The 22,117-nt window shown below is 37.7% G+C and overlaps 1 protein-coding gene across 2 annotated transcripts in view; it reads left to right on the top strand.

Annotated features, from left to right (window-relative positions):
* Positions 1-22,117, top strand: part of AMMECR1 (AMMECR nuclear protein 1) — a 97,236-nt gene that overhangs the window by 54,245 nt on the left and 20,874 nt on the right. Inside the window, exon 3 of one of the 2 annotated variants that reach the window (XM_058032748.1) lies at positions 3,950-4,060. The exons of the other annotated variant lie outside the window; for it this stretch is intronic. Within the exon in view, the coding sequence (XP_057888731.1) occupies positions 3,950-4,060 (111 nt within the window). The remainder of the gene's footprint in view (positions 1-3,949; positions 4,061-22,117) is intronic. 2 annotated transcript variants of the gene reach the window in all.

The following is a 22,117-nucleotide window of genomic DNA, read 5'->3' as shown; positions in this document are numbered from 1 at the left end:
TTGCCACTGGAAGGAAAAAGCAATATACATGATCAGCTGGTTTTCATGGGGTAGTGCCTGGCAACCTCTATAACAAACATCTGAAACAGTTCCTGCTAGTTAGATTAGAGCTAGGCAAGTCTTTTTGATCAATAGCAAGTCATGCAATGTCTGGATTATGAGTTTATAGCCTTTAGATTGATTGTGAATTTGCTGTGGCACCTGTAAATAGTTTTGGATACAAATACTTTTTCAGTGTCTGGCTCTCAAACAAAAAAATCAAAATGTAGATCCTTATGAAAGCAGATTGATTGTCATGTTTACAGCGGCTTCTGAGAGTCTGGATTTGTTCTCTTCTTCTGTTACCTTATGGTTTGAAACACCTTCCACCATCTTTCAGCCACTGATACTTGGTGGCGTTCTGCAGAACTCCTTTTAACACTGTCAGCAGCATGTTAGAGGTTCCTGGCACCACAGCGAGAAGCTGAACAAATAAATTTCCGAGTCTGGTAGTTCAAGATAGCTCACTCCCAAGCTTGGAGCTGTTTTGTTTTTATGCTTAATCCTTAACTGAGTAAGAGAACTGCTTAAGGCTGGTTATTAGAACACTTCCCAGGGAAGTGCAAAGTCTGGTTTTGTGAATGTTTTTTTCTTTAAACTAACAAACAACAACATCTGCAGCTTTCTGACTACATCAAAGAGAACCAGACAGAAAGGTGAGAGCACTCCACCCAGTATGCTCTTTGATTCCTGTGGGATATGTGGCTTCAAAGTTTTTTTAGGCAAAAAGAAAACTGATCTCCAGGATGCCATGCATATCCTTGCTGTACATCCTTGGAGAACAAGAAATCTAAGCATCTGCAACCTTTGCTGCTTCTTACTAAAGATTTTTAGATCTAACAATGTGTTGCTCAAAAAACTTTTGTTTTTATTTTAAGTAAAACAGGTAACAGATGAAATTTTTTTTCAAGTTGAAAATGAACAGATTTACTTAGCTGCTTTTGACATCAATGTCTCTAGAGTTTGGGGCTTCAGCATTAAATTTGCAGTTATGTCAGATAGCAAGTTTATTTGTGGGTTATTGGCTTTAGAACACAACAAAGGAATTGCAGCCTTGAGGAAGATATGCTGGCAGCTGAAGCCAAGGATGCCAATAAAAAGCTATATAACATCACTAGTAAGAAAAATACTATTTTTTCCCATAGCTTGTCTAGCTGCTGTGAGCAGGTTTTCTGTGGTCTTTGTTTAGTGTAAGACTAGAAATGCTCTCTGAAGATTTTGTATTAGGCTGTAAGAGTTAGTAGCAGTCAGTGTTCCTCGTTCAGAGATGGAAGCATCGATTCAAGTGCAAGACCTTCCTCTGTAATTCTGTCTGCAGTTCCAAACATGGATGTTCAAGAGGGCAAATTTAAACTGGAAAAAAAGTGTAGAGAAGAGATGTGATGGTCAGAATGGAAAGGTTCTCTTTGAGAGGAAACTGAATGAGCACATCCCACTCAGCTCAGCAAAGTGAAGTCTGAAGAGGCATGTGAATTATTTCTATAAATACTTTGGGGAATAATAACTAGGAAGGGAAAGAACTATTTAAACTAAAGGACAATGTTGGCACAAGAATAGATAGGTACAAGCTGGCTGGGAAAACATTTTGGCAGGAAATTGGAATGTTTTCAGAGGTTCTGAACTTCAGCAAAGTTTTGAGGCAAGCTTCAGATTTTTCATTTTGGGGATTTTGTCTCCGTTACTTCTACTGCTGACAGTAGAATGTGGATCATTTATGAACAGAATTATATAATTATTCCTTACAATAGCAGGAGCCCTGAAGATCTCTTTCAGCCCTATTTCTTGAATTGTAAGAGTTAGAATCCTCTTGGGTCACTGACTGTTCTGAACCTGTGGTCCATATTACACTTTGAAGACATCTGTGATGGTAATTGGGTAATTCTGTTCAGTAGGCTTAGATTTCCTGTGTAGACATCTTCATACCTTTAGTGGCTCCTGGGGAGCAGTACAGAAGTTGAAAGGTTGGAAAAACATCTTTAGTCAGACTTTGTGTTGTATGGTAATAATGGCCACCAGTGGTGCTTGATTTACCCAACTCAGTTGGGACAGTATGTTTATACTCCTACTACCAGTAAAAATAAAATATACATAAAATATGCATATATAACTTTTACAATTTGTCTTGTACTCATTGACAAGGACCTTCAAAGTGTATGCAAATGTTTCAGTGCTGTTTCACCAACAGTGAAGTTCTCTGGTCTTCTCTTGTACTTTTAAAGTAGCAGTAATGAGACACCTTAGAAGAAATTCAGTTTTGACAGGAAAGTAAATATGTATATGTTTCCTTGAATTACAGCCCTCCACTAAGTGTATTACAGCTAATAAATCTCATAATCCAAAGATAAAGGTCAAGAGAATAATCCTAAAGTCCATTTTGAGTCTTACTCATGCTTATTTCTATTCAAGGGGAAAGGCTGTTTTCAGTGCCATTACAATTTAATAATTTTGTTGGTACCATTAAGGGTGGCTGGGATACCTTTCTTTAAAATGTAGTGAAATGCCAGTTGTTGATCTGAATGGAAAATAGTGCAATAACCCACATTTTATTAAATGTTTGGTAATGGGCTCTTTTGGCTTTATGCTTTTCAGTACTTACTAAACAACTTTTTAAAAAGGGAGGGGGTGGCAGTAAAAAAGAAATAAAAGGAAATCCAAAAGAAAACTATGACTTCAGCTTCCTCTTTTATTCATTGTCATTGAAAGAAGGGAACTTGTCCAGCTCAGTCAAGTGAGGAGGAAGTTGCTGTACCAGCAGGTGATAACGGGTTTTAACAAGTTAGGAGAGGACTGGGTGCTGCTGTGTTAATGCTGCAGACTGAGCATATCCTTTTCTGCCATCACAGAAATAGTATCTTGTGCCACACCAGATAAAGGAGATGATGTGGAAGGAGAAAAGGGATATGGGCTGTTCCTTGAGAGTCCCAAAGTGCACCCATCCCTGTGTATGGACCCCAGGGGAGTTACACCCATCCCTGCTGCACTGTGCAGTGCTGCAGGGACTGATCTCATACAATACAGTGCACTCTTCTCTATGTAATGCACTTTGATTTGTCACCTTTCTAGAAAAAGAGTAAATTTTGCATGCTTTTCTTCTTGAAACATCCCTGTTCATCTCAGTATTAGAAATCTTTGTGAGGGTTGGTATCCAGATGCCATGTGCTCTCTCTTGAGAAATTATTAGTGCAGTTTTCTCTTGCTTGTGTTTTGATTAATGCAGTTCTCTAGAACTGCAAGGAAGGGTTTGGTCCCCAATACTGTATGGTTCTCCTCTTTCTGATTAATTTAGTGGATGAATTGGTTTGTTATTAGTATTTCTTTGTAACTATCATGGTCATGTGTTCAGCTTAGATTTTGTTCTACTTATGGTCATTTCTGATATTTTTAAATGTGAACTTGGGATTCATGGAGAAAATATCCTTTCCTCTGGTCGTTCTTTAAGTTTAGAGGGTGTTCCTAAATTTTGTTGTCTTCTAAAGATTTCTATTTCTAGTCAGCAGTATTAGGACCAAAGTATTTGTGTTCAGGAGCATGCATGGCTAGTGTGGCAGGGGTATTTTTCTCTTCCATAAAGGGTTTCTTGTATACAGATCTCTGAGGTGAGGCTTTTCCCATTCATAGGAGGAGGTTAATGGGTAAGGTACACTGAGCATATTGGATCTGTTGCCAGGCAGTTTCATTCTGTCCCTAAACTATTCCAGTAATCTTATTTTCTATTATATCACACGAACAATGTTTCTAAAACAGTCAAAAGAATTACAAAGGACATTTCTCACTGTTGTGTCCTGTTCAGATACAGTAATTTTCAAGATTTGCCCCCTGTTGTCTGAAATGGAAGGGCACTGTTCTGAAATTTCACACCAGCTGTCAAACTGCTCCTGTGATCACGTGTCTCTTTTCCTCCCCACCACAGCCCACTGTTTGTAACGTGGAAGATCGGTCGAGATAAGCGATTGCGAGGATGCATAGGTACTTTTTCTGCCATGAACCTGCATTCAGGACTCAGGGAGTACACACTTACTAGGTAAGAATTTGTTTTCTGTAGCCTTGACTTAAATATTTAACTAGTCTGTTGAGGAGATGATAGGTGTGCTTTGGTTTGTTTTGGGTTTTTTGGCTGTGTCACTGTACGGGTCAGTGAAAACCTGTGTCTCCTTTTGATGCTGAGAGTAATGTGTGGATATTTGACTGCTGGTGTCACGAGGCCATGCTTGCAGTTAAAAACCATAAGTTGAGCCTATTCTCATTTTATTGGTTTGTAAACTACTCTCCAGTAACTTGTTATAACTGATTATTACAGTATTTTTCCAGTGTTGAGACAAATTTTAACCTTAGTAGTTAATGTCAGGCCAGAAGACCAGAAAGTCAGATTTGGGGATTATCCTATTCACACTTCTAAAACAGCAGGTATTCTCACCTCTTCTCCATCAGGTGCTTCCAATCAGCTGCAGTTAATTTAATGCTACAAATTTCCATTACATGTTACTCTTCAGATACATCCCAGCCCCTGAGTGGGAAGCTTCTGGATGAGGGAGGTAAGTGATGATAATCCTTCACTCCCTGGCAGCATAATCTTCATGTTTTGATCTACACCTAAATTCATTCACCTTAATATTGTTCCATTTCCTTTGCATAGAGTGAAAACTAATAAGTTTATCACTAGAGCTAGTAGCAAGCTTTCTACTTGTTTTTCTAAGAGTTTTCTTAAGTTTATTCTCTAAAGAATCAATGGAATTGTGTTCCTTTCAGCTACAATAGACTTTATTGTGCTTTAAAATAGAAGCTGCATTCTGGCATGTGTAGACCTCTAAAATTGTCATAACTTAAAATAATTAGTGCTTCCAGATCACTTTAGATTTGAGGCTTTTGTCCATTACAGGATCTTCCTCTTTGCTGTTAAAATGCCTTGTCCATTCTGGCATTAAATAATATTAGAATGGGAGATGTTCTTTCTTACATGTCTCCCTAGTTAGTTGCAACCTGAAGTTCATTTCATGCTTCTCTGCTGAGCTTGAAGATAACTGCTCATCTCCTGGAGCCCTGACAAACTTCTGAAAGACCTGGTTACCTTTATTGTGTTCATTTTATTTATTATGCACTCTGGAATGTTTCTGCTTGTGTCCTTTAAAACCTCAGCATTCAAAATGGTCGGTGAGAAGAACCTTTTAATAAATTCAAAGCAATTTCTATGTGGAGGGTTAAAAAGCCTAAAATCTTAACCATTAGTGAGCCAAACTGAATGAAAACCAACTTTCCCCCTTTACTGGGGAGTGTTTCATTTATGTGTATGCTTTACAGTGCCTGATCAAGAGCAATGAGCTTGTACAGAATATTTCCCCCTGAGGCTAGGAATAAGGTGATAGCTCAAGAAAATAGTTTTTGTTCCTCATAGATTTTTCCATTCTCACAAATCAGACAGGGCTGTACGCTTACATACCTTTAAAACTGGTGATATGATTCCTGACTGCATTCTGTGAAAGCTGAAGTCAAAATACATGAAAAGTGGTGAAAATTAAAGGGAACTGAAATAATTTCAGTGCAGTATTTACAGGATGGCCACATGCTGTGGAAATTTATACTAGGCTGTTTAGAGGACAGATCAATAATTTTCAAGGTGAGGAAAATGGAACTACATACAAACCTATTTTAAAAAGTCTTCAGAAGAACATAAGTTGCTTTAAAATAAAATATAACATTTAGTGCATATTGGATTTTGTTACCTTTTGTGGTAAATCTTTTTTGCACTTAGGGTACCTAAAATGTTTCCAGGTTGCTTTATTTTTTGAATAACAACCAGACTTCAAATATGATCACTGAAATGTAGAGTTCATATGAGAATGTACAAAAAAGGTGTTCCCTTCTATCAGTCATTATGTAAAAAAAGAAAGAGAGGGTTACCTGCTATTAGTTTCCTTCTTGTGGTCAGTCTTTTCAACTGTGGGGCTTCCAGAGGAGAGCATTTGAGGAATAAAAGAAGCACCATTGAAATGTCCATGGGCTTTGAGAGTTTGGAGCTCAATGGGCCTCCCTAGGAAGGATTAGAAACTAGGACATTGTACCTTGCTCCAGCACTGTCTGGGCAATAGGCTGCTGCAGAAGACATGGCAATTCCTGAAAGGGAAAAACTTATTCAGGAAAGGCAGAAATTAATCAACAAAGTAGGTAGAATGAGAATGGGCTTTACTACAGAAAGTGGAATTTGACCAAAATTTTCAGTTGACAATGCAGTCAGATGACTACTGACTTTATTTTCCTTTGACACTTTTCAAAAGGGAGGCACTTTCTTTCAGTTATTTTGAAGATACATTGTGGATAAACAGAACCAGGTTGTTTGTCTAATTAATTAATTTTTACTCTTTTCAGTATCTTCTGTGTAATTGTGGCCCAGTTTTTAGTCAGTAAAATGGCACAAAAGAAGAGCTGTTTTTGAATGCTCTGGTGCTTAGCAATCAAAATATCCACAATTGCCTTCACACGAAATTTTATTGCAAATATGCTGAATAATCCTTAGGGTCACAGTAAATAAATTTCATTATTTCTAGTGATCTCTGGCTGTATATCATATCCAATGTGTAGCATACACATCTCTGTCTGATACAGGAGTGTAGTTCCTTTGAAGCAGCATAATGATAGTTCATCTAGAATCTGGAGTGAACAATTTGTTTCTTGGGACACCCCCACCCTTCACTTTTTTGGGTCTGGAACCAGAAATGGTGGTGATCTGTGACCATTTTGAGCTCTGTAGGTTGTTGTGCTGATATTGCCAGTATGTTCCAAACAGGAAATTTATGTGGAATGATTCATCGTTAATTGGATGCATCTGCCTAAGTTCTGAGGAGGGAGGAGAATACCCATAGTTAAAAAAACTATTACTGCATTCCTTATAAAGTCTACATGTTAAATTCAGTTTTCTCTGCAGTTATATCAGTGAAACACAGGGGAAAGGATGTGTATTATTAAAATCTTCTAGAGAACTTTATGGAGAGAGAGGTTCAGATTTGGTGATTTGTATTTTATTTTACTAGGAGGTAAACCATGTCCAAATGTTCTACAGTTGAATATTACATTTTAGAATGAAGAAATTTTACCATGGCTAAAATAGTCCTTTAGACTGAATGTGTTAAATTGACTATCCCACCTGAATTCATAAAAATAAACCAATCCAGATTATGAAAAATACCTTATGTTTTACAGCTCCTTCAAGAAAATACTCTGAACTTGGAAGCAGGTTACCACAGAATTTCATAACAGGTTGATAAATTACTTTTTCATGTATTCTGTACAGCAGTAAGACTTAGGTTTTAGCACTAAAGATTTAATCTCCTGATTTTACAAACTTGAGATATTGAACAAAATTGTTTCAGTTCTTTATTTTAGTTTTAGTTTTTAATCTATTTCATAGAATTTGATGTAATATTTTATGCCTATTGGATGTAAAAGTATAGGTGCATAAATTTCTAGCTCTGTGTTGTTTTTGCCCGTCAAGGCTAGAATGTGTATCTGGGGAGGGAGGTAGTAGAGAACAGGCAGGTGAAGGGAGATGTTACATGACAGAGTCTGCTGTCCCAGAAGAAAGTAAAGAGACATTGGAGGACTCCAAGGCTTAAGTGTAATAACCTGATGGCTGAAAACTGGGTTTAACCCTCCTTCCTTTAACTAGCATAGACCTGTCTCTACTGACTGTCTGATGTAATCAGTTTTTTTGTTGTGTGTTCTACTTACCATCCTAAGTGAGGGAAATAGGACTGCTGACACTCAGCTTAGATGTGGCTGATCAACAAAAGAAAACAAAGAGAAGCTGGGGATGAGAAGCACAAGATGGAAGGAAATGAAACCTACAACCCAACTTTCTCATAACTGAATTTGGGTGTACATTCCATATGAGGATTTGGCTACTGCTGTCCTTGTCAACAATGTCAAGAGTCCGTCCTTGTTGCTGCAATACTGCTTGCTCTCTGTCAAGAACACTAATCCTTTCTTCCTATTCCAGATATTACCATCCAACTGTAAAATAGCAATACAGCAAGCTAATTTAAGGGGTGAAATTGAAAAATATTTAAAAACTGATCACATTAAGATTGATGCTGGCTGTACTTGCTAAAGACTAGTGACAAGTTTTTGTACAGACAGGACAACTTCCTTCATGTATTTAGTTGAGTTTACTACTCTAACCCTGTAATCAGTCCCACAGGGCAATGCTAACTTCCCAAAACCTTTACTGCCAAGCAGTGTTGCTGTAGGTGTAGGTAATCATTACCATTGATCCAGGGCAAAGCATACTCATTCATCTGACTGCAATTTTTTGAACTGCAGAGTTGGGGGAATTACGTGTTTTTGACAGTTGTTGTGGCCTTCATTGTTGACAGAAGTCATAGGTTGAAATAATTTGTGGAAATAACATCTCATGTAATATTTCAGAGCATATTGTTGCTTCTGTGTTGCCCACTGATAATACTTTGCAGGCTGTCTTACTTTTGGCTTTGATTTACAGTATACCACTGCTGAAAGTTGGCTTTTTAAAATTCTGTTAATACACTGTCTGGTGGCCATCAGTGGAAAAGTGCCTGATAATTGTGAGATGAAGCTTACATTATCACACTTGTAATTAAACTCTGCAGAGAGCAGTGTAGGTTCATGACAGCCTGCACTCACCAGGGTTATGCTGTTCTTCTGTGTTAAATATTGTGTTTAAAGTCAGAGAGCTTCCTTTCCATTTGTATGTGCCTGTGAAAAGCAGGTGCCTGCTGGTCTCTGAGTTCTCAGGGTTGCCTTACTGAGGTAGAGGGCACAGATCTCCAAGTGAGAAGAGGTGCTTAGGGCCATATGTGCTGACATGGTTCTGTGTCCAGTTGAGTGAACAGACAACCACTGTGTACCACAGAGCATGTGAGAAGCCAGTGGCAATAACCCTCTGGAATGAGTAACTCCCACCTCCCACTCAACAGCAAGTTGCAGTCATGAAGGGTAAAATTTTTAATGAGGGTTCCACCTATAAAATCCACTAAGTTTTAAGAACAAAAATGCCCTACATGCTGACAACCCTTTTGGTGAAAAAATGCTTCCTAATAGCCAGTCTATTGCAGGTGGAGAGCAGTAAGGTCTCCCCTGAGCCTCTTCTTCTCCAGGCTAAACATCTCCAGTATAAGCATCTCTCAGTTACACCATCTCATTCCCTTACTGCAGTACAAGGTTCTGTAGGAGTGATTTCAGAACATCCTGCATTCCTGGGGAGGTAGGAAGTGGGGTGCCAAACTGACACTTAAGAGGGTGTACTGAGTGCTTTTCCCTCAGACCCAGGATGGGGGCTCCCTGGCCTAAGGAGAGTTCAAGAATGCTGAAGAGGTTGCAGGACTGCTGTTCTGCTAATTTGGGCCCTCCGGGTTGGTGGTTGACACTGCTGCTGTGACATGGGCATCATCCAGTGCCCAGTATAAGGCAGGTTCTGCTCACCTGCCAGGCAGCAGCAGAGGGAGGGGTTTATTCTCATCACTTTGTTGCAAATTCATATCACTGGAACTCCTTAGGAAAAGAAAGAGATGTCCGAGCCAAAGCTGTGTTGGAAAGCCATTTGGAAATACATAAATACTGAACACATTTATTACATACACATGTATATTCATATATAGCATGTAGTATATAGCATATTTGTGTTCTGAGTCAGAACTGGGCTGAAGAATATTAAGGCAGTTCAGCATTGAACTTCACATTACAAATTAGAAGATGTATACAGATATGTGTAATTTATGATGGTGTTGCCCTCCAGAGGTATTAATAATGTTGTATCTTAGAACTCCTTTTTGTTTTCAAAAATGCTTCTGTTAAAATATAAAATTGAGGTATTAGCACTGTGATCTTGAAGTTTTACTGATTATCTCTGTTGAAATTGTGGTAAAATTATTTTAACATATAGATATTTTGTAATTTCCATACTTGCTCATGGATTTGCCTGCCATATCATCTGTATATAGATGAGATTTTGCTGAAACTTGGAGCCTTTCATGTTTCTAAATTTTATCCAAACCAGTAAAAGCTAGTTGCTTTGAGTCTGCCTGTAGACACTGACTTTACAAAAAACAAGCACTTTATTTTGGATAAATCCTAAGATTTGTTCTAGTGGAATATATGTTTATTAGTAAAATGGTTTGTGATGTAAACCCACAATAACAGAAAGTCCAGATGAAGTATATAAATCTGAATTTATTGAGCCAGACTTAGTTACTCTGTGTGAGTCAGTTCAGTAAATAGGTCTGTAATGATTTTGTGCACACAGTGCCAGGTTGTTACTGCAGGGATCTGTTGTTTAACAGAGCTGTTTGCTGCCTTCTCTCAAAGGGCAAAACTGAATACCATACTGCCTCTTTAAGTGGAAAAAAACCCCAAATTTTTGTTTTAATGATGGGTTAAATGCTTCTCCTTATTTTGTTAGGAAGGAAAATCTTGTTTAGAGGAGAGGAGCATGCCCTAGGGAATACATGGTTTTTGCATATTGCATGTGTTGTGAATGTAATCATTCTGCCTTAATTTTTTTTATTTATTTAAAAACAAACAAGCAAAACAAAACTAAAAACACTGGTTTTGTAATTGTTACTTTATTATTCCTGAGAAAAACCTTGCTAGACCCTTGGACCTAATGGTAGATGAGTCTGTTTCCTTAGCAACACTGCTTGAAAGAAAGCAAAGGAAAATGCCACAAATGGAAGGACAGTCCTTAGATTATTATCTTTATGAAAGGAGGAGAGCATAATGATGCTCTCCCAAAGCTTTTTCAGTTGAACCAGGGTTATCAAATATTGATAACCATTTTACTGTTTTGCTGGGAAAACTGAATTATAGAATATGAATGCTTTGGCACAGGAGAATGCATTACTATGTTTTGCAGAGTGAACTTACTCTTGGAATTGACTGTTTATGAAAGGTATATGAAAATCAAGGAAAAATAAAGTTTATAATTAAAAATTACTAGAAAATTGCTGTATCTATATAAAATGGCTCAATGAAGTTTAGAGGGGGTTTTACTGAGACAAACTTACTGTCATAAGTTTGAGGTCTCAGCAGTAGAATTTGGTGTAACTAAGGAAATGGCCGTATTTGAAATACTTATTTCATCTTCTTATTTAAAAGACATGCATTAAAAATGGGGAGTTTCAAAATGTACTTTTATAAAATTCATGCTTAGAAAAAGACATGCTCAAGCAAGATAACTTTCATTAGTTAATGTAACTTGTGGTATTTGGAATAAATCAGATGTTGCTTGAATTTGATTGAACTGGTGCTACCCAGCAGTTACTCAGACTTTCCAGATGGGTTTCAGGGAGGAGCCATCTCATTTGTGACTCCAGTCTTTGCCATGATGATCTTGCATTTCATGTTCTTCCCACAGTCTCCAGTTATGTGAATAAAATGATGCATGCCCTGTAAGTTCAAAGACAGAGTTCTTGTTGAGTTGAAACACTAGTTTGGTTCTAAGTCAGATATTTATTTGTCTTTGGATATTAGTTGACAGACGTGTTTGGGAGGGAGGGTGGATGTAGGGGAACTGGCCACCCTGGCTTTCCTAAGAAAGTTCTGTAGTGCCATGACTTACTTTTCCTTTACTAGTACGGGTAGTTGTTGGTACTTTCATGGGTTTTAGTTAACTTTTTAATCTCTTTATAAGATAGTCTTAAGGGGAAGATAATCAAAACATTGCCTAAAAATCTTTTATAACAACATTTGCTTTGAGACTTGGTGACTTACTGATTTGTGAAGTGCTGCAGAGGTGTGCTGAGCTGTGGGCCAGTTGTGCAGAACACAAGACAGGACTGTGCTCACAGCAGGCAGAGGCAAGGTGGAGTGTGTCTCAGAGCACTAACATTGTAAAGAAAGGATTTGTCTATTTGGAAACAGGACAGAATGGAAAAAGTTGGCAGGGAAGTTACCTGCTTGTGGATGAGTTTTTCTCTGTCTGTTCTCAGCTTAGCAGTTGTTAATTTTTAATATAGAGCAAGGGATGTTTTCCACAACTTTCTTGTGAGGTAGTGAAACATCCCACTGCACAGACTGGCCAATTCTTATATGTAATAAATATGAGACATCTCAAGTAGGACTCTGGGAATTGAGGTGCAGCTGTGGTATATTACATAGCTTGCCCAGTAGAAGTATACTTGGGCTCAAGGAACTTTTTTTTACTGAAATCTGATATTTCAATACCAGTTAGCAGAGATTAGGCAAGGTCACAGGAAAAAGAATTGTCTCATGCTTACAAGCTGTTAAAATCTTTAAACTCTGCAGCTTTGTGTGGGAGGCACTGTGGGAAAGGAGTCTCTATTAAAGTCTTCAGTCTGTCAGCACCTCCTCCATTTAGGTGTTTTCTGATGCTTCCTTTTAAGACTATAAAGAAGAAATAACACAAACTGGGTGTGGGGAACTGGGCTCCAAAAGCCCTTGTTATCCCTGTTCACTTTGACACAAAGGTGTTGAAGCTTTTGAAATTGTTTTTTACCATTTTCCATAGACCAGAGTAATGAGAGTTAAAATGCTCTTGTAAACTGTAGCAGTGTTTTCTGGAATTTTTAAATAGTACTGACAGATACCTGTTTCTAAAATTTGTTCCTGTTGACACCAGGAAGAAAGAAGTTATGTCCTTTACAAGAGCTGTGCAGTTAAGATGGAGGAAAAGCTCTTGGAAGAAGAAGAAATAGCCTATCCACTGCTTGGAAGTCTACAGGCAGCCATATAAATGCTGAAGAATGTCTGAAGACATCTGAAGTTAAGCACATTTCTGAGGTAGTCCTAAAGTCTTAGAGGCCCAATGACTGCACTATTTCAGCTTATATCATGTGTATTTGTGAGCAAGTAACCACAGAGTGGGGAGGGAGAAACAACACACAGGGAAGTCTTGAAAGACTTCTTGAACTTCAGAGTTTACAAGTGACTGGAGTTTTACTCCATTTCATCTCCAGTTCATTGTAGAGGTATATATACTTACCTGAAAATAACCAGGTTTTTCTTTTCTAACATTAATTTTAAAATATATTAGGAACAGAAGCACTCCAGGTTTGTCTATTTTCTTTGAATTGCAGATGCACTTTTCAGATTCTGCCATTTTCAACCGTACTCCTTAGAAAAATGTATGGAGTGCTATACACACTCTAAATGAGTGTATATTTGTGATAGCCTTTATTTTAGAAACAAACTGAATGTACTTTGTTTATTTTTTTAGCTCTGTAAATAACTGTGTGTTGATGCAGTTCACAAAGCATCAAATGCTGTGAAGGTATGTAAATAAATCATTACCTAGGAATATTCGTTGTATAACCAAAAAATATTTCCAATCTCAGATTCCTACCTTTGAGTTTTCAAGACTTTTAATTAAAACTTTTCTAAATATAGTTATAATTTACATGTGGAGAATAGCTTTTGATCATGGTGAAGAGGAGCTTTTTTTGGCCATCAGTACAAATTTCTGTAGGACTGGTAACACTCAGTTCTTCAGGCAAGGATATTTTCTGTGGGGGAATGGTGACATGTGCCTGTGTCGTAAATATAATACGTAGGCTACAGAGTGTCAGCTCACATGCTTAAATTTAGGTTCCCTGTTCTAGTGCAATGCTATAATCTTTATTTCTTAGTGCAGATTACTTGCATTAAAGGGTCAGTTGTCAGGCAAGCAGTCTCTCAGGTTGGAGAAGTACAGTATATAAATAACTCCCACAAGAACTTGGGGAAGTGGCGCAGATGTTAAGAAATGCTCTGCTGAGCCTGGGTACAGCTCCTGGGAACTTCTCATCTGTCAGAAGCTGCAACCCCAGCTTCAGTGAAAGAGCCCTTTGTGATCCTGGCAATTACTAACAGTTGTGGTTTAAGTCTGTATATTAAATCAGATATTGCAAACTTTTACCAGCAAGGAATGGTGACTTTTTATTTTTACTGTATTTTCCAGTTCATTGGGATTCCCTTAGTTCTCATTTTACAGGGGGAAAGAAGAAAAGCTCCTGGTTTTTTGGTTTTTTTTTTAACAGTACAGCTTTCTGGTACTTCTAGTTCACGTAATTGTATGAATTCTGTAATACCACAAACTGAAATAGGTGTCAGACTTCTTGTAACAGGCAATTAATTTGCTGCTTTAGATACCAGGCTAATTGTGAGTAACATTCTCAGTGCTTTACTGATAAATAAAAGGCAGATTAGAAATACATTCCACTGGTACATTCAAATGGTATTTCTTACTTCAGGAGACTCTTAATTTCTTTCATTTAATGTTGCTAAAGTGAATAATGTAGAATAAAAATTATTTAGCATGTAATAAAAGGTTAAGCAAGTATTTTCTTTAAATATTGGCTTATATCCCGTTAAACTAAAGCATCAATGTAAAGCCAAAATATAATGTGACTCAGTTGTAGAAATGTTGAAAGAGATATGTCTGTATGGAAAAAAAATATGTTCTGTGTGCATATGTGTATGCATTTAATAGCTTCAGTTCTTATTGAATTAGAGTTAAAAGAGTTGTGTTATCTCTAGGCCAGTTACTTCCAGGTATTGTTAAAGCCCCACATGTAATGTGTTCGTTTGGCCATGAAGAAAAAATGCTTGTTATATAAGTGAACACAAAGAAGGAAAAGGAGAAATGTAATTTTAAAGTAATTGGGAGGTCATTGTAACCTTGGTTCTATACCAGGGCATCACTGCTTTTCACCAGAAATATTTTACATGCTCTGTCAAGAAATTGATGCTAGTTTTGTTTCTGTTCCAGAAACTTCTGCACGATTTGCAAGCTGGTTAGCTGGCCCTTTCTCATCTGTGCTGAGGATGCATTCTGCAGTTTGCTCACTTAGCTACAGAGAGGCTTTTTTCCTTTGACCTAGACTGCTAATCCCTCATTGCAAAGAGCAGCAGCTGTGCTTTGTCTGTGGAGGTCTCTGCACCGCATGCAGCCTCGTTTGCCAGAGCCACCCCTCTTTGTGTGCTCAGCTTTTTCAATCACTGAAAGGGTGGCTTTCTGGTTTGTTGCTCAGAAAACCCTCTTCAGGTTTGTGGAAGTCTACAATGCATGTTCTTTTTTTTCTTTTTTTTTTTTTTTTCCCCAAAATGTGAATTTCCAAGTGCTGTTACATATGATTTCACAAGTCTGTGTTTGACTAAAGCATTCCTGACATTCAGGAGATGAAACATTTCATGAGTCGCTTTTTAAAAAGGTGATAATCTATTTCCATTTAAATATTAGCTACTTTAGATAGATGTGTTGAATTGTACCTCTAATGGTATGATTATGACTAAACCAATATTTTGTGTGTCCCCACTGTATCCTCATTTAACATTGAATAGTTGGGCTTCTGCTGATCTTGGTACAAGTGCCATGGTTAAACATATGTGGCAATGCAAGATGGTTGTGGTAGTTAAAAGCTGAATAGACACATGGACAGAACAATCCTTTCCTGGTTTAGGCTTTACTGCAGTGAATGACAAAACTCTACTCCCTTCAAGGCAGAAGAATTTTGTCTGTAGTTTCTCTAAGAAAATGTGATTTAAATGCATTCCTTGAATACTTGAGTTAAGTTTCTGAGGCTGCAGACAGATGTAGCCTAACCTGGACCTTTGCCTTTATTTCAGAACTTCTTTTTCATTCCACTTCAGCTGTTTTTATTTGCTACTCAAAACGTGGTTTAGAGTGAAAAACATATACAGAGTGGCAGCTGGCAGACTTGGAACTGAATGTACTGTTTAGCTGAGCTTGCAAGCATTCTATTGCTTGGGCATCTTGACCTTAGATAAGAGGGCTTTGTGAGTGCCCCATCCAGGCAGTTCTGTAAGCTGAGTAGGTTGCAGGTGGTACAGAACGTGCCACCCCAAGTAGACAGAATTGTGACAGGAATCTGGAAGGAATAAAAGGATGAAATCATGACCCACTCTCATGAGTGAGAGAGAAGTGGCAGAGTTGCTAAAAGGAGAATAAGAAGATGGCTTACAGACAACTTCTTTGTGTGTGGAAGGTAGAGGGAGGGAAATGCAGGATGCAAAGCTTCCAGATATATAGAATGTGTTTATGTATATAAAACATACTCTGTTCATAGCTTGATCTGATAATGAGATTCATAGATGAAATAAAAACCTGCACACATACAAAATGAACAGAAAAAGCCTTTTTTGTTGCCTTAAACAGGAATTAAGTTCTGTTGATGCAGCAGTTCTGATGGCTGCATTCTAGAATAGCATCATGATAGCAGGAGCAAGTGCCTAGAAACCAAAAGTCTCATGAAGTAAGGAGAGACCATTTCTTTCCCTGAGGTCTTGTTACATGTGATGTGCCACAAGGGACTCATCTTGTGCTTATCTTTTACTGTATTTATAAAAACACAGAATTAGTAAGATGCTATGAGCTCATTTATCATCCTCTACACTGACAACACTCAGATCTGCATCCCTCTGCAGATGTACTTGCAGGATGTGTAAGAGATTGTTTAGCTAAAAACCAGTTGGTTTGAACATAATCCAAGTTGAGTTGTGATAATGATGGAACACATCTTGGGAAACAAGCCAGGATATTATCCTATGTTCTGTATTTTGAGTGGTTGTATTCCAGTCTGTAAGGCAGTGTGGACCTTGGGTTATTCTCAGTTTATGTGTTTGTTGAAGAATTTCAAGGTTGGATCCTGTCACCTTTTTATTTCTCAGACTATATTGCTAATGCCTTCCTATTTCAGCATATTTTCTTGTCTTAAGCTTTTTCTATGAACCATTTACTGCAACACCTCATGTAAGAAAATATGATTGAGCAACCTGGTCTGGTGGAAAGTGCCCCTGCCCACACCAGGGGGTTGGAATTAAATGATCTTTAAGGCCTCTTCCAGAGCTATTCTGTGATTCTGCAATATTTGTCCTTCTGAATTGATTTACTGCATTTTACCTTTTGCTTTCCTTATATTGACCCTGATTATATATATTTAATTTGTCCTCTGTGATTTTAGAGTCCTGATAGAAAAACAGTTTCAGTGTTTGTGGCAAACAGTACTGAAACTGAGCAATGAAGATTCAACCATCATATTTTATATAAAAAATATTGAGTTTCTGGTGACAGAAGAAATAGTGAGAGAATGAGTACTCTTTTGTTCTAGAATCTCAGCAGCATAATTTAAAAAGACCCTTTTTTTTACAAGCTGCAGGAATTTGAAGATGTAAATGTTTACATTATCTTCCTGTATTTATATATAACTACATTGCTGACACATTTAGAAATGTTTTTCTGTATGTACTTAAGATGAGGTCTTTTCAAAGTTCATAATAAATTAAAAATACCTCATTAATTTGTTCTTTTATAAAATTGTGGCTTGAATGCAGCTTTAGAGGGAGAGCAATATTTTGTGAATTGCTTAAATGAGAGTTGAACTCAGCTATTATGTGGCCTCAAAGATTTTGTCTTGACTTCAGTATCTGTTTTGTGGTAAAATAATGATCTTAGGTCAATATTGAGAGATGTGCTGGAGATGTAAAGAATTCTAGAGATTTCTATTTATGTTCCTAGAGATTTGAGTGCTTAATGTTGCTCAAGCTGTGTGGTTCTAAGTGTAATTGAGCAGTTCATTTTTGTTCATTATCTAAACTTTGCCATCTGCTGGAAAGCCTTTTAGTGACATTATAATTTAGTCCAGTTGGAGCTCAATTAAGGTTTTCTGACTAGTCTGTTATCATGTATTCACCAAACAAAAGCCTACACACCAAACCCTGGTCAGTTTTGTTGCTCAGTTTTTAAACAAGCGTCTGGAATCGCTATGACAAGCCTGCTGTGTTATGCTGGGAGAACATTTTAAGTGCTGTGGATTTAGTTTTTATGTAGCAAACGAAGACATTTCTGGAAATTGACACCTTTCAGCTTCCTGAATGTTTGACACAAACTGTCACACATTTTTGAATTCCGTTGTCATTTATCCCAGCAGGATGTATGGTGCGGGGACAGGTGAGGGACAATACAGAAGTACAGGAAAAGGCAGAAAAGAAAATCCATAAACAATACAGGAAAAGGCAGAAAAGAAAATACATTATCAATACAGCAAAAGGCAGAAAAGAAGCTGCTCCCAATGAAGAAACTCCTGTGTAGAGCTGCTGACCTGATGTTCCCTTGTGGTCAGGAGATGTTTGGGGTCTGTGCTGAGCAATTCCCAGTGCAGGCAGCTGTGGGGTGGTGGATGTCCCAAACTGCCTCATTGTGTTCCTGCAGGATGGAGTGGATGGAACAAGCAATTGCAGCTCTCCACCTGCACTCTGGGCTCTTGGGTGCTCCAAGCTGCCCCTCTCTCACTGCCCTGTGTGATGGGAAGAGTTTGGATTTAGCACACCTCTGTCAGGGTGTAGCTCTGAGCTGTTACTGAAGCTTTGCTGTGTCTTGAAGTTAACATAATTGAAGATTTTTTTTTTCTGGTGTAATAGGGTATATTGTATAGTAGTGCAAAATGATACCTTGTGCCCTGCAGGATTAAAACTGTGAGAAAAATGGAGTCTTTACCTTATTTGACATTTTGAAAGGCCAGTAAGTCTTTAAGAACCACAGAAGCACTGTAGTGTAAGATTTCTGGTTTCAGGAAACAGGAAGTTAAAACCATAGAAACTTGACTCTTATGAATGTAATCAGGAACCTACAATATCACTTTGTGGATCTTAGTTTTAACTGCTGAACCTTTTGATGGGAGCAGGTTGCAAGTGCTGTGACTTTAGTGATCATGCTTTTCCACTTGAAGTCCATAACAGCACATACACAGAATTCTCCTAAACTTTAAGAACCTATCCATACAAGCCTTTGTTGTTTCCCTGATACTTTATGTCAGAAAGAAAGAAAAATTAATTTCAGGCATCATGTCCACACCGTGTAACATCATCATGGCATAATGATGAACCAGGTTTATTTGGAAAAATCCAGCATGATAGAATATTTCTGTGGATAGTTATCAGAGCAGTAGAAAAACACGTACTTGTTTCATTCTGCCAAAAAGCCCTGAATTTATGGGAGTATTGGTTTTTAGAGCTTCGTGCTTGTGAGCTTGCTTTTCTTAAAAGAAATTTTGTAATGGTGAGTCAGTGAGGAGTTGGAGTTTTCATCTGCAATGTACCCAAGGCTGACAGACCCAGCTGAAGAACCAGCAGCAGTGAAACCCCCAGGAGCTTCAGCCCATGGTCACTGGGCAGGTGCACATGAGCTCTGTGTCCTAACAGGTACTCACAGTGACTGCAGAGTCCTTGAGCAGCATCTCACACCGTGTCAGTCCTTCTGTGTGCTCTGGAGTGGATCTACACTGTGTAGCCAGAATAAGAAATCAAATAAGGATTTGTCTGGAAATTTTAAGTACGCCTAGAAATATTCTGTAAAAGCTTCTTTTGATCTATACAGCTGGTGGACTTTCTTATGGAAAAACAAGGGCCCAGAAGCTTACCAGCAATGTAAATATGGTTTAATTTTTAATTGTGGGTATGGTTTCCACAATACATCTGTGTACATAAAAATACTCTTGAAGTCATTAAATAAGGAGAATGTATAGACAGCTTATTTTTGGAGCTGCTGGCTGTCTGAAATAGAGACCTAATTGTCTTATGTAGCCAACATAGGTTGCCTTTTCTGATGAGCTTTTCTAAATGCTTAATTTATATACATGCTCTGATTTCTCTTAAAAGGAATGGTATTTTTTCAAACTCTCTAAAATAAAGCAGCAGGTTTTTCCTTCTTCCTCTTAAGTTACACGTCTGATTCCAGACAGATTGGGAAAAGAGAGTCCTTCTGGCATACTTCACTTCTGTGGAGTAAAAAAATAAATCAATTGATTCAAGAGCCAGAATGCCAGATCAGTATTTTATTTGTCCCATCTGGAATGCTGTTGCTGTTACCTGCTGCACTGCTGTTACCTGCTGAGAACTCCAGAGATGTACCTCTGTGCCACACAACAAGTGTGTATTTCTTTTTTTATCCTCTGACTACCACTTAGCAGCATAATGTGCAGGAAATATAAATGTTGTTCTTTCCCATTCTGTCTCCCAAATGTAAGGGAGGCTTCAGGAAAAACACGTCATTCACAGTTGTTTTGTTTCCTGGAAATTTTTCCAGCCTGACCCAAAAAAAGAGCAACAATATAAATAAATGCTTTTTGCTTGCATTCAAGTGATTTGATGTTGTGTTTAAATTACTCCTTGAAATCTCCATTTAAATTGGCAAAATTCTGCTGGTCATAAATAAAAGTGAGTAGTAGGGTGACCTGTGGGTTTTGTTGGGCTGTCTGATGGCACATGCTTATGCTGACAGCTAGGAGTATTGTATTCATGAAAATTTCTACTTTCTGCAGTAGAGCACACTCTGCCCTGCTTTTCTGGCTTAAAAATTAATTGCATGTCATGACTTGGAAGCTGTTAGTTTTCTCTGGTCTCTGCCAAACCGAGCTGAGAGCTGATTTTCATTAGGAAAATACTGGTGGTCTGCTTAAGTGTTCCTTAATTTCTTCCTCTTGAAGTTACTCAATGAAGAAGTAGAAATCTGAACTAACTTCACTGCTCGGTAACCCAGCAGTGGAACAGTAAATACTGTCTTTTTATCTTGTTCTGAAACCCTGGCACCAAGTGTCTCTTGCTGTTGTCTTTTCTTTACTGTTCCCTAAAACCCAGTGAGTTTGCCACTCATTAATTTAAGGAGGTTTTGAACTAATTGAAGTACAATAACTCAGCCCTTTGGGCTGGATTCATTGACAAAGGGCCATTTCTTTGTTAAATACATCTTCAAATGTAATTCTACTAAGCTTAGTTGGCTCAGTGAAAAAAATTGCAAAATCTCTCAGGGTTACCTTTATTGAGCTAAATAAAGAGCTGGTAGGATTTAAGTCTCTTCCCTACCATCTGAAAGTAGTGCCAAGGTACTGTTTATCAGAAGAGGGTAATAGTTTGTAAAATAAGATCTTTAGCCTACTTTTCATATGTGTACTGATGATATTTGAAGAATTGTTTAGATGCCATAAAGTTGTGGTTTAGTTTAACTGTGTTCAATATCAGAAACTGGTTAAGAAAAAAATTATTACTATAGAGTGAACTAAAAAAGTAATAGAAAATTAATTTTTCTATTAAATTTATATTTCTATTTAAATTGGATTAAATTTGTCGGTTCTGTTTGATTAGGCTTTTAGGAGCCACATTTATACAGGATAGGCTGAGCAGACTGAAAGAGAGGCTGTCACAAAAAGTAGATTTTTAGGAATCAGAGATCTTGGTTTCTGTTCTCAATTCTGCCACTGACTCAGTGTAAACCTCCTAAATTGCATGAGTCACTTAATGTCTCTGCCTCATTCACACTTCCTATAAAAGTGAGTATTGCTTACATCATGCCCAGTGTTTGACAGCTTCCTTTGCATCTCCTCCTCCCGTGTCATGTTTAAACCTTTGAAGTCATTTCCAGCAATGTACAGAACTGTATCCAGTTTTATCTAAACTCTGTCCAGTATAAGTCTGTAGATGTGACTATCCCCAAAAAAGAGCTTTAGTGGGAAATTTCACTGTTAATGTTTGTTGTTGAATAACAATGAGTAAAACACTAAGAATTCAATTCATTTAATGCCACCATTCATCTGCAATGAAATCCTTCTTTACTATTTTTGATGCTTATATGCTATCAGACTTCTTTAAAAGATCTTTTTAATTCAATCACAAGGATTTTGAGGCATTTCTAAACAGAGTAATTAAACTCTACTACTACTTATTTCCCTAATTGTGTTCTGCTGTTTGTTACCCATCTGCCATATCACATGCAAGAGCCCTAGGTTCTCAAAGACTGAAGCTGACTTTTTAAGGCATTTTTATAGCCTACAGAAATTATGGATGGAGAACACAATGTATTTCATTTTGCTTCACCTGCACATACTATCATTTCAGGTTATTCTAAGAGCTTCTATAGTGATATTTTGTAGAAAACAAGATGTAGTCTTAAGGAACATAAATATGTAAGGAATATATTTTTTTCCAAATCATCATGCTGTTTGTCACAGCAACTCATACTTCAAACAATTCCCTTTTCTTTTTATACTTGCAGTATCTTTGAAGTGTTTGCAAGCTTTTCTATATCCCATATACAAAGAGGAGTGGTCCT

This window comes from Melospiza georgiana, chromosome 12, assembly GCF_028018845.1.
Source record: "Melospiza georgiana isolate bMelGeo1 chromosome 12, bMelGeo1.pri, whole genome shotgun sequence".
Taxonomy (NCBI): Eukaryota; Metazoa; Chordata; class Aves; order Passeriformes; family Passerellidae; genus Melospiza; species Melospiza georgiana.
Note: the sequence above shows the minus strand (reverse complement) of the source record. Positions and strands in the feature narration are given on the sequence as shown.